The sequence below is a fragment of the Phalaenopsis equestris genome, unplaced genomic scaffold, assembly GCF_001263595.1.
Source record: "Phalaenopsis equestris unplaced genomic scaffold, ASM126359v1 Scaffold198746, whole genome shotgun sequence".
Classification (NCBI taxonomy): domain Eukaryota; kingdom Viridiplantae; phylum Streptophyta; class Magnoliopsida; order Asparagales; family Orchidaceae; genus Phalaenopsis; species Phalaenopsis equestris.
The window spans coordinates 1-13,543 of NW_018218655.1; the positions used below are offsets into that span (position 1 = coordinate 1).

At 34.9% G+C, this 13,543-nt stretch overlaps 1 protein-coding gene across 1 annotated transcript; it reads right to left on the bottom strand.

Annotated features, from left to right (window-relative positions):
* Positions 1-4,885: 4,885 nt before the first annotated feature.
* Positions 4,886-5,774, bottom strand: LOC110035648. Its single transcript, XM_020739918.1, has 2 exons — positions 5,694-5,774; positions 4,886-5,606 (listed from the first exon to the last, which is right to left on the bottom strand). Exons 1-2 carry the CDS (start codon positions 5,739-5,741, stop codon positions 5,016-5,018), a joined length of 639 nt encoding a protein of 212 aa, XP_020595577.1. The 5' UTR covers positions 5,742-5,774; the 3' UTR covers positions 4,886-5,015.
* Positions 5,775-13,543: the final 7,769 nt, after the last annotated feature.

Consider the following 13,543-nt stretch of genomic DNA (forward strand, 5'->3'; position numbering starts at 1 on the left):
TTTAGCTTTAAAAATTATTTTAATTTTTAAATGGCTGATCTCTACTAAAATTATTACTCTTCTATATAAGGATTCTTAAACACTTATCCTAAAATTGACTACATATAAAATCAATTCAACAAATATATAAGATTTAATATATAATCGATTCAAATAATTTAATTCTCATTTAATATTAATTTAATTCTTAGTGAATGTACCTTAAATTATAATCTTTTGAATTGAGTTAAGAGGTAATTTAGAATTGACTTAGGAAAAAACTGGTATTAAAATTACAAAAAAAATGAAAGGCTTAATCAATTATAATAATCATTGATAAAAGTAAAAAAGAAAAAGAAAGATGAAAAGAAAAAAAAGGAAAATAAAAAAAATTCAAGTTTTAAACAAAAATATTTAGAAGCTTTAGAGGAGAAGCATGCAGTTAAGCTTCAATTCAAAATTGGCACCTAACTTCTCAAAGTCAAAGATTAAAAGGAAAAACTCGTTAATTCTAAATTCAGAATATTTTATTTAAGAAGATATTTTATTTTAGAAAAGGAGAATTTCAGCTTTTCTGGATAACATGTATTCCTTCATCTTATTTTCTTTTTTGTATCAGAGATTCTTCCGGGAAAAGGACCATCGCATTGCAAACAAGTAAGCTTCGAACCCTAGATCTTTGATTCTTCCTTTTAATGGACGAATCAACTATAGCTGATTCACAATTTTCAACACTGCTGATACCCAATACCATTATCACTCTAAAGTTCTTACTCTCTCATCGCAAACAATTCAATCAAAACCTTATAAAACAGGGAATTATCATGTGTAGCGTGCACAAATTCTTAAAATCTTTATTCTATATGACAAATGGATTTGTCGTGTTCTTGGATGGGAGCTGTCCATGTCCTTCACCTACAGATAATTGGTTTCATATGTGGAATTTAATTGATCAGAATCTGGCTGCATCACTGTATTCCACCATTTCAGCTACAGTTCTATCTCACATCCTCAATCTACCCACCACCTCTGCTATACGAACAACATTGGAGCGCAAACTACAACCTACCAACTAATCTAAAGTGATCTAATTGAAAAATGAACAACAACATGTTTCAATGAAGGACTGCATAATGGTACAATATTTAATAGAAATCTACACATTGGTGGGTCAAATTACAACAACAGGTTCAAATCTAGATAAAAAGGATGTAATCTTATATGCCCTCAATGGTCTTCCAACATCATACAATGCATTTAAGACAACAATTCGAACTAAGCTTCAGTCCATATCTGTTGATGACTTATATTCTCTTCAGTGTAGTGAAGGGATTAACATCCAAAATGAAAATGCCAAGGTTTCCTCTACCGAAGCTTAGATGGCTCTGAAGGCATAACATGCAAAAGCCAACATCTATAACAGAGGTAGAAGCAAGAAAAAAGGTTCGAACTATAGAGGTAGCTCAAGGACAGGATCTAGGGGTGGCCGACAATCTACTCGCTCCAACACAGTTTGTCAAATCTATAACAAGGTAGGTCACTCAGCGGCTATTTGTTGGCACATGACAAATCTCGAATACACTCTTACGACTCAACCACAAGCTCTTCAAAATCTACATCCAAGGAGTGGTTATTGGATTCTGGAGTAATGAGCACTTCAATTCAGACATTAATCATCTGCAACAACCTATGGTATACAAAGGAGTCGAATAAGTAACAGCCAGCAATGGACAAACTATTTCAATTGAGCAAAAAGGTGATGTGATACTTCCAACCCTAAATCATAAGCTAAAATTATCTCACATACACCAAACTCCATTGTTATCTCACAACTTGCTTTCCATTCATAAATTAACCAACGATAACAACATCGTTGTGTCATTTGATTCTTCTGGCTTTTCAATTTATGATCCACGGACTCAAAATGTGCTTATCCAAGGTACCAGTTCTAAAGTTCTCTACTCAATTCACTCATCTGCACACTATCAAAAGCCTTTACTACATCTCTTTCCAAAGTGCAATATATTGAATTGTAGCACCGACTATGACATCATCTCCACCATCTCCAACACAAATATTCATCTACACCAATTTTTTTTCAGCATTTGCAACATTAGTAAGAGTCATAAACAACCTTTTTTTACCTCATGTAGGACAAAAATACAAGTTATTAGAACTTATTAATAGCGATGTATGGGGACCATCCCCATCTCTTATCAAGGTTATAAATATTATATTTCATTTGTTGATGACTATTCTAATTTATGTTGGGTTTTTCTCATGCAAAATAAATCCGAAACAACATCAATAGCCAAAAACTTCATTCACCTCCTCCAACATCAATTTAATACAAAAATCAAACTTCTACGTTGGACGGTGGAGGAGAATACAAAAATCATAACCTTAATCAATATCTTAGCCAAAATGCCATAATTCACCAATATTCATGTTGAACATAATGGGTTTGTGGAAAGGAAGTATCACAATATTATCGAAATGATTCGTGCTCGCAAGTCCCTTACAAATTATGGTCTAATAGCCTCCTTACGGTAGTGCATCTCATAAATTGCACGCTACTAGAAACACTCACTACAGATCTCTGTATGGACATCTTCACAAATCTCCACCAAACTACACTCATATTCATGTTTTTGGATATGCTTGTTATCCATGGAAACAACTTCAAACCTCACATAAATTTGAAAAGAGATCCACTCAATGTATTTTTGCTCTCTCCAACATAAGGACTACAAATGTTTAAATCCCACCAACAACAAAATCATAGTCTCTCGACATGTATTTGATGAATACACCTTTCCATTCCTTCAAAAATCAACACTTCCTGTCACAAAACAACAACCTAACTATTCTTTTATTCCTCCATGGCTACTTACTACCACCACATATCCATAAACCATTCAACCCCTTCCATTTATATCTCAACTGCCCACTTCAACTACACCTATACCGCCCACAACCTCAACTTCACCATCCTCATCAGATGACCACTAGATACAGCACGAGAAACATATGCTCTCCAAAGACAGACTACATGGATCATAGTTCCACTCCCAAACAATCAGCCTATTTTAGGTTGTTGGTGGACATATACTACCAAACACAATTCAATGGGCACAATCACTAGATACAAGGCATGCCTTGTAGCTCAAGGACATCAAAGAGAATTTGGTGTCAACTATCACAAATCCTTCAGTCTGGCGGCTAAGTTCTCTACCATTCGCATTCTTATTACGGTTGCACTTCATCATCAATGAAGCATACTTCAATTTGATATCTCCAATGCTTTCCTCCATGGGACTTTGAATGAGAATGTATACATGAAACAACCATCAGAGTTTCATGACCCCCAATTTCCCAATCATGTTTGCCTATTTAGAAAGTCACTATATGGATTAAAAGCTCCAGATATACTTATCACCGGAAATAATCCTATTGATATCTCCCAACTCACTGATCGTATGGCACTCAAGTTTCAACTGAAAAATCTTGGACCCATCAGCTTCTTCCTTGCATTGAAGTTCTGAAATTAGCTACATCGTACTTCTTAAGTCAGGAAAGATGTGTTATGCAACTCCTTAAAACTGCTGGATTACAGAATTGTAAAGATTTGGTAGCCCCAATACCGAGTAAACAGCTTGCTCGACAATTGCAAGACATTCCTTTACATAACCCTACCTTATAAAAACAACTTATAGGATCCCTACAGTGCATTACAGTTATAAGGAAGGACCTTTTTTATGTTATAAAATGATTATGTCACATTATTAACAATTAATTCATTTACTTTGATATCTACAAGGTATAAGTCACTTTGGTTTGGAAATTAAACCGCAAGACCTCACTCTAAGAACCTATACCGATGCCAATTAAGCTGAAGATCACTTGGATCGCAAATCCACCACAATTTTATGCTCATTTCTAGTGACTACTCCCATACCATGAATGGCCTAGAAGCAATCAAATGTTGCACAATCCTCCACAGAGGCCAAGTATCGTGCACTAGAGGAATTTGGCATCAAACCTATGCAACTTATAACAATGCACTGTGACAACATCTCTACTATCTCTCTAACAAACAACTCAATGTTTAATGCTAGGACCTAACATATTGAGATAGATTATCATTTTATAAGGGAACATATCAACTCCAAACAAATTCAGAAAAAAAATATACTCAATCTCAAAATCAACTGGCCGATATACTTACCAAAGCTCTCTCAAAACGCCGCTTCAGTCAACTTCGCAACAAACTTCAAGTTCTTCTAAGAACCATCAGCTCGCAGGAGGGTATAATCAGTAACAATGCCGAGCTTCACCAAGCTCACCTGTGATCACTTGAACATATTTTATTAGTCCATAACTACCTAAGGCTTCTCTAGAATCTTCATCAGTCTTCCTTTATCAATTATATATACCTGTAAAAGTTTACTGTTCATTAAGGAATGGGATTTCGAATGAAACCAGAAAAGGAGAATTTCAGCTTCTTTGGATAACATGTATTCCTTCATCTTATTGTCTATTTCGTTAACATGACTTTCCCCTGTCCTCTCAGTTTTTCCCCGCATTCCGTCTCTTCCCCGACATAAATGCGAACTTACTAAATCCGGTGAGAGGCGGATTTATTCCACCAGCACTTGCGAACTCCATCATCAAAAATAAATCTGAAATTATAAGATTTGATAAATCCTGCTTAAGGTAAATTTAAGTTACAGCTAAACACCATATTAAAAAGTAAAATTTATAAGCTAAATGAGCAATCTCCTAAGTTTTTGGCACAGCTACATTTGTCATTCGTAACCATAGTTGTTATGCTCTTAGTAAAACTCATTAGCATTAATTGAATAGCCTAAAGAATGATTAAAAAAGTAGCAACAGAAAAGATAACATGTATTTTCGTCAAAAATTTCCCTCTAAAACGTCACTTTTATGCCCTGTCAAGCTGCAGCTGATTTCTACAAAATTGAACATTTCATACACAAAATCAGATCGCTCAGCGTATATTCAATACATTGATGTTACTTACTCTTCTCAAAAGGTGGATCATGCCCCAAAAATTCCTCCACAGTCGAAGGAAACCCAATCTCCCCGAAGGCAGCATCGTTGTCATCATCAGTACCCCAGTCCCTCCCCGCCAACGATACGGCTTTAGCCAGCAGAAGATGAGCGAGTCTCGCTGGTTCTTTCCTTTCCCGCCGGTAATGCACGATCCAACCATCAAGTCGCTGCATTTCTTTCTCGCAATTCGGCCCCTTGAGCCCTACCACTTTTCGGTAAAATCCACCTCCGCTACAGTACGAAGAGCCCAAGCCACCCCCGCAGTCTTCGCCGTCCTCTGATAAGCCTAGAAGACTTATGAGGCCATCAATTTCATCATCTTCTTCTTCATCGTTGATGTCGTCCTGCACTGCCTCTGGAGGAGTCAGATCGTGTGCTTTTTCAGGCGGGATTGAGAGGAACTCCGGCGCTGGGTCGCTGCTTTCGTCGAGGGTGGAAGGTTTGAAGGAGGCGGGTTGGGGTTTGGAGGACGACAGGTAGAGAGGAGAGCTGAAGGATACCTGCGATGGTGGCGAAATGAGTTCCTTCTCGGAAGCCAATCTCTTCTCAACCTGCAAGCGTTGGGGTAGAAGAAGCATTAAAGTGTTTTAGATTAGCATTGCGGAATGAAGATTGAAGAATAAGGCGGTAATTATTGCCTGATTCAGCGAGGAGAAGAAGCGGTCGTGAGGTGAGAAGGGCCGCATCGAAACCGGTCACGCAGTTCGCAAGTTTGGGCGGGGGAGGAAGTACTGAAGTACATGGTAAAAGTCGATTTCAGGGCTTCTTATTATTTTAGTATTATTTTTCAGGCTGATTACATGCGTAGCACCTAAGACAATGCTATTTAGAAATCTAGCATTCTCTTTCATTCATTTATCAAATTCTCAATTGATAATAAAAATTCATTATAAAATTTCAATCCATATTTTTCATGTTTATCAAATTCTCAATGTTTTGATCTTGACACGTGTAAATACATTAGTTCGATGGTTTAAAAATATCTCATGGGTGCTAGATTTTATAAATAGTAATGTTTCAGATGCTATGTATGTATTATCCCTAATTTTATATATGTTTTATTTTTCTTGATGCGTGTCTAATGTTTGTAATAAAATAGCATCCTGACGTACCACAAGATCATGCACACACACATAAAAGAAAAGTAGTTGGGGAGTCACCATGATTTTTAAGTGGAATATCTTATAAATGGAAATAACTCACAGGGCCTGGCATAGTTAAAGAAATTCACTGTATAATTGTGAGTGTATATGCTCACTCATCTCTTAAATTAGGGAAGATGAAATCATTATGTTGATGTACAATAGAAGTAAAACAATTATAGTTGTAATAGACTGCAAATGTTGTGGTTGATTGCTTTGAAGGCAGTAGATTGTCATGAATGTTGTAGATGGTAGTTGTACTGTCAGTTGATCGTAAATGTCATAGTTGAAAGTTATGATAGCACTTGGTCATGTCGAACGTAAATGGCTGCTCTAGAAGCGTCGATTGGCCATATAGGTTGTAGTAAGTAGTTGCATGAGCTGTGAGCCACATAGGCCTTAGTGGGTTACATAAGTCGTCATGGTGAGCCGCAACAATGTCTGTAGACCACAGAAGCCTGGAGTAGGAGATGCAATAATGTTCGTATTCAAGGAATGTCATTGCATTATATTTGGGATGCACGTTGCACTATATTCAAAGTGCATTCTCGTAGTGTATTTGAGGTTAGTTGTTGTATCGTATGTTTAGCGTGTTGTTGCATCAGATTTGATACACGTCATTGTAATGTGTTCGGGTGTATTCAAAGCGTATTGTTGCACTATATTTGATGTGCATTATTACTCCACTTTTGGGGTGCGTCTCTGCACCATCTTCAAGGTGTGTTACACTATCTTTGGAGTTTGTCATACCATATTTAGGGGCTTTGTTGCATTGTATTCGGGGCTCATTTTTGCTTCATCTTTGGTTACTTAGTTGCACCTTCTTCGAGTTGCATCATTGCATCACCTTTGAGGTGTATTTCATAATATTCTGGACAATTCATTGATCCAGAAGGTGTTTGTTGCTCCGCAGCATATGCTAAGGGGCTTCGCTGAAATGTGTAGGGCGCAACCAATGGTGGTCAATAGAGATAAGTGAGAGGTGTTCAATGGTCGGTGGATGTTAGAGTGGGAAGTATTTATCAGTTCTTCATGTCAAAACATCGTTGGAATTCCACTCATTCATCTCCCCATCCATCTCTAGCTCTTCTCCTTCAGCAACCACCCCCCCTAATTGTCATGATGGGGCCACAGAGTTTGGGAGTGGCATCTCCTGTAAAGAAGGTAGGAATCCGGACCACTTCATCGGATGGCCTAGAGTAATTTCCTTGATCAGATGACTTTATGTAGACATTTTAGTGTCCTAATGATGATAGAATTGAATGATCTTTGGCTCATTGGAATCTTCTTATTGAGGTGTGATTTGTAGAAAAGTATGCTTAATTTCATTTATATTTTGCACAATTTTATGAAAGAAATTGCAATTTTAAAAAGGGTATTTTATGTTTTTCTTGCAAATAAAACAGGTAGTAAAAGTGGAACGAAGTAGAGAAGAAATGAACAGAAACGAAGCTCATATGAATCATTTGGAGATCCAAGAGACCGGGGCCTATGCGTCAACCATTGGCCGCCAAGGTGCTCATACCAAGCACCTTAGCACCACTTACTTGGGTGCCTAGGCGTCAGTATACAGTCGAGCAGACCTGACGCCTAGGCGCTAGTCTTGTGGCACCTAGGCGCAATAGTTGTTGGGCAGTTTTTCAACAGTTTCTCCTCATGATGTTGGGTGTTATTTGATAGATTAAAAGAAGTTCTTGAGGGAGAATTAGGGGGTATTTTTTTGTGGAGAAGAATGAGAAAAAGGTAGGGTTTGCTGTAGAGGAAAATTAGGATTTTACTTACGAGGTTGGTGAGATTTGAGAGGTGTATTGTCAGGAGAATATTCAACGTAACGACAAGGGTCTAGGAGATCCTAGGAGAGCATTTTCAGAGAATTGTAAAGAGGAATAAGCTAAGTATTATGCATTTCTTTTATTTTACTATTGTAAAACACAATTACCAATTGGATTTACTTTCTGTTAAAGACGATGAATTTACTTTGTGTTAAAGTTGTTTTGTGGTGTTTTCTCCATGCTTTGTGAGTATTCTTTTCACCTTTCTCTTGCAATGATTATGTTAGTTGTGGAGGAATAGTAGAATGCTTTTAAAGTTGGTTTTCAATATTTAATTTGATGATTATTCTTCAATGATTCATTTACTTTTCATTCTAATCAAGTGGTTAGTTCAAATATGTTGTGATCCATAATGACTCAGGAAAATTATTGAAGAATGATTAGAATATTCACCTTGAATTTTAGGGCATGAAACAAAAGTAAACTATAGAGAGATGCAAATAGATAGAGAAATAATATTTGATGGTTTCAAATTTTAAGGAATTAAAACCAATTTAACCAGACTTCCATATGTACTCGTAAGAGGGTAAAGAAGAGAGTTGCTCCTATTTATCACTAGCCACAATTACAATTTAAAGTATTCATTTTCCTACACACTACTTATATCATTGCTCCCAGATTACAATTTGTCACTAGCCACAATTGAAAAACCTAACGGAAACTCTGTCCAATTGCTCCCAGAGCCTCTCCCAGCATTCCTAAGTTCAATCTAACATTCTTCAACCACTCATTCCCTCTACTCGAGCCCAATTTAACCATTGATATCCAGGGCATTTTAGGGCCTTGTAATCAAACTCTTCAAAACTCCAAATTAATCATTCCACAAGCTTCCTCAGACATCAAAACCACTTCCCTTATTAAAAGCCCCCTCTCTCGAGCACTCTATCATAGTTCTAGACCAAACCCGAGTCAACCTCTGATCAAAATGATACATAGACCTTACCTCAGCTCCAACCAACACTTGGAGGACGTTCGTGGACTCAAGGCAAACCTCAGGTACAAACCCAATCGAGGCCTCACCTCTTGGGCTAAGGTATAACTCAAAATTCCTAAATTTTGTTTCGATTTGGATCTTTGTGAAGAGAATTTGTATTTTATACGTATTTAACCATATGGATAGGTTCGTCTCACTTAGATGAAGGTGTAGGAACAAACTTCATGCGATGTGGTTGAGAATCAAGCGAGATATTAGGGAGTTAGAACATGGACGGTTCTCGGTTTAGGGTGATCTGGGACGATGAATGGATGTCATATATTTCCACGTTAATTAAATGAACAGACCAGATCGTGTCAGACGAGAAGATGTTAAGTGAACCGCAGGCTTGCGTGCTAGCTGAGATGTAAAGTACAACAAATTAGAGGGCGACGCGTGGTCATTCGATGACACTGAGGTTGTGCCGGTCAAAAGCCGTAATTTTTATGATATTTGGTATTGTTTTAATTAAGAAAATGATAAAAAGATAAAATAAAGGTCAGAAAATATAAAATCATGTTTGGTAGGTTTGTTGTGGTCAGAGGACCTTAGAAAAAATAAAAGTGAGGTTAAAAAATATTGAATTTATTTTTCTTATTTAAAATTAATAAAAATTAATAAAAATTAGAAAAAAATGTAAAATAATTCAAATAATCACTAATATGGGCCAAATTGTAGGCAATCACATTAGAAGGCTTTATGAAAATTTGAAGGTCAAAAAAATTATTTTTAATATAGAATCTATTTTCTAAGTAAATAATAATTTTGTCTTAAAATAGTTATAATAAATAAAAGAAAAACCATAAAATTATGAAAATTCCTTTGGAGTGTTCCTTGAGGGCAGAGGAACTTAAGCAAAATAAAATTGAAGTTAAATTAAAATTTTTTATTTTTAAGCTATTTTCTAATTTTGAAATAATTAAAAATATAAAAGAGATACCAAAAATATGAAAATACTCCAAATTATCCTAAATATCATCCTAACTACATAGAATAACTTAAAGATGTGTTTGTAAATTTTTGAAGGTGTAAAAAGTTTTTTAGTTGGTTAAATTATATTATGAAAAATTTAAAAATGAGTTTTTGAAAAAAAAATATAATATTTATTTATTTTTTCATTAAAATTAATTAAAAATTGTAAAAAGTAAAGTATAATTAAAAAATTCACCAAAATTGTCTCTAATGGTTTTCTGATCTGGGTGAATCTTCAATAATTTTCCTAAGGGCAGAAGGATTTCTTAGTTGGTTAAATTAATTAACATTGAAAATCTCTATTTTCGGACTAAAATAATTTTTAAAAATTAAATAAAATTTTAAAAAATATAAACTCTCCTCTGTTAATTTAATTAACCCATATGTAGGGTAGCAACAAAGTTTCAATGTCATTTGAGTTAAATTTGAGAGAATTATGAAGTGGAGGGTCTTAAGGGCAAAATGATAATTATGGAATTTCGAGCTTTAATTAAAATTTAGGTCAAACTAGAGGGTAAGTGGGTGATATTGAACATAATTAACTCTCTGAAATGATTAAAACATAAAGGTTAAAAGAAATCAATTCATGTTATTTTATATGAAAGGGTAAAAGTGTAATTTTCCAAATTATTGTGGTTTGGAAGTCAATTAACTTGGATGATCCTAATGTGAAGGAGTTGATCTAAGAAGATGATAACCCATTAGTTTGAAGCCCTAAATCAATGGTCAAACGATAATACAATCTCTTAATAAGAGTCATGTTCATCTCATTCGACATTTTTCAAAATTATAAATCTACCCATAAAAACTTAAGAGCTTAGTGGTGAACTAGGTTTGATCTAAAATCACTCAACGATGTTTAGAAAAGAAAACACAATCAATTATGACTTCTTTAAAATACTACAAGCTCAATTTTAATTGAAGAGTTGAGAATTCCCTAATAACTTAATTTGCCCTTAAGGGCATCTACCCACAGAATTCCCTAATGAAACACCAAATAATTGTCTAGTTACCCTACTCATGAGATAATTGAAACATTAAAGTTCACTAAGCATAAGAGTAAAACACAACAACTAAATCCTGATTTAACTAGAGGATGATTAATTCGCTAAGTTAATAATTTATAAAGAATTTGAAATGATTAAAAGGGTTTAAAAAGATGTTCAGGGTTATACCCTGGACACTTTTACAATCTTTTGGGATATTTTGGAGGACATATGTACTTATTATTCTTTATTTAAGAAAGTTGTCCTTAAAATCTTAGGGACTCACCAAGATATGACTCAAGACCTGTTAATTTACATTTTCAATAAAATACACTTCACTACTTATCCTACATTAATAACCCAATGCTTAAGGATTTGAGTCTTGAATATGGTATTTAAATTCTTGTGAGCAACTGGGGATATTTTGCTACATATCGATCATCAGACTTTTGTAAGCCTGAGGTCTAGGTGGCTAAGGCGGTGACGATAATGCTTATGTGTGCTAAGAGAGTGACATGAAGTGGGATTTGGAATATTATTTCCTACCACAAGGATCCTTCAGGAAAGGCAATAGGACCAATGATACTATTCACCAGCTTTTTGTAGAGTTGCCCCTGACACTCTTAGGTTATTGAAAGTCCTAATCTAATTAGAGTAATTAGTATGTAGACTATATTACTTTACAAAAGAAATATACTTGCAATATAAGATGAAAAAAAATTCATTTTTGAAACATGATTTTTTTTGCTTGTTAAAAGTGAATTCTACATGCATAAAAAAAAACCACCTAAAGAAGTTTTGATAAAAACTTATAAGGGTCCACTTCTAATCACTTTAGGCAAGGTTAGGGTTGCCCTCCTTAGACTGTTAAGTTGGTGGCTTTTATCCGAAGTTGGAGTTATAAAACACACAATTCAGCTTTGAGCCCCCACTTTCACCAATGTCTTACGCTTAGTCTCGGTCTTTCATATGTGACTATGAGTTTATTTTACTTGCTTATATTTTTCTATGATTTGTTTTGTGACTTCTTTGTATAAAATTTTATTGCTTTTCTTGCTTTCTTTTTCTCGCAGTTTACTTAAACTTTCTGCAATTATATTATGTTTTATGATACTAACCATGCAACAGCAGTAGAGGCCTAGGTACGTATTGACAGTTTATTTACTACGGTCTTTACTACTTTGCTCTACTATCTCTTTACTTTACCATGTACACTTACAAAAAAAAAAACAACAAAAATACACTTTCAAAAATGTTAACACACTTTTAAACTTTCTGAACGCACTTAATCCACTCCTTTTGGGTTTATTAGAATTTCTAGGATGAGGTAACATACAATTGTTAACAAGGATTATCCAAGTTAAACGAGCTTGACAAATTATTCAGACTAAGCAAAATCAAAAGAAAATAGTGATGTTGGAATGATGAAACCGTGAGATCTTAACGGTGTCGCTTAACTTACACTAAATTCCCCCCCCTCCCTCAAACTCTTGAACAATAAACAACAAGCAAAACTAAAACTCGACATATAGACTAAAAAATTATGAAGCCTTAAACCTGGAGCTGTCACGATGAGAAGCTTGGAAGACACTTTGTGGGCAGCATGACGAGAACATACAGAAGAACATCTTCAAGGAAGCAAACGGTATCATTATCATTAATTTTCTTCTTAATTTAAAACAACCCATAGGATCTCATCTAGCTCAACGTAAATCCTCTCTTTATTTTTAGGCGTTTGCACGATTATGGTGTGCGATATAAGTTCTAACTCTCTTTAGGGTTCTAAGGTTGTCGTTCGGTATAAGCTAAACCCTCCTATCTTTCTAGGTTATTTGTATGGTCAGAAATTATGCAAGTGTATGTCCTAAATAATAAAATTGGTAAGATGGAACTCTAAATGACATCTCTTCAAAGTTGAAGCAAAATAATAGGATAGTTTGGTAAGTAACCGAGGCTTGCACAGGATTTGTGACCTCCCCTACTTTTTTTTTTCTTCTTCGGATCCCTAAAATAATTGTCCTTATTTAATCCACTCCCATTTGATTTTTCTATGTCCAACTTTGAAAACTAAGCATTAAAATCTTGAAGACAATATCTTTGATCATCATCGAGAGTCTTCTTAAGTGACTTCAGTCATTTTAGATGTAATTAACTGTATAGGCTTGCTCTTATAGGAAACTAAAGAACCCAGGTAATATACCCTATCTAATCCTTATATTTGATAGGGGGACTTTTCAGTCAACACATAAAAGGTTCGCAGACCAAACATATATCATAAATTCTCTTAGTTTATGTAACTGAGCCCCGCTAACAAGAAATGTGTTTGTTCCTCGGGAAAGGTGCATTCCTTTTGGTGTGGTGATCAATTATTTAAACTACTAAATATATGAGATCTTGTTGTTCTCATTTTAAAAAAATTTTTATTTTTTTCAAAATCATAGTTATAATTATATATTAAATTTTAAGTATTTTCAAGTCAACTGACAAATTCCAAACTGACGACCACATACCTATAGGACTTGAACACTACGATTCAAAACTATAAAGAACTATTAAGAAGATTCAAAATTAGAAAATACTCAC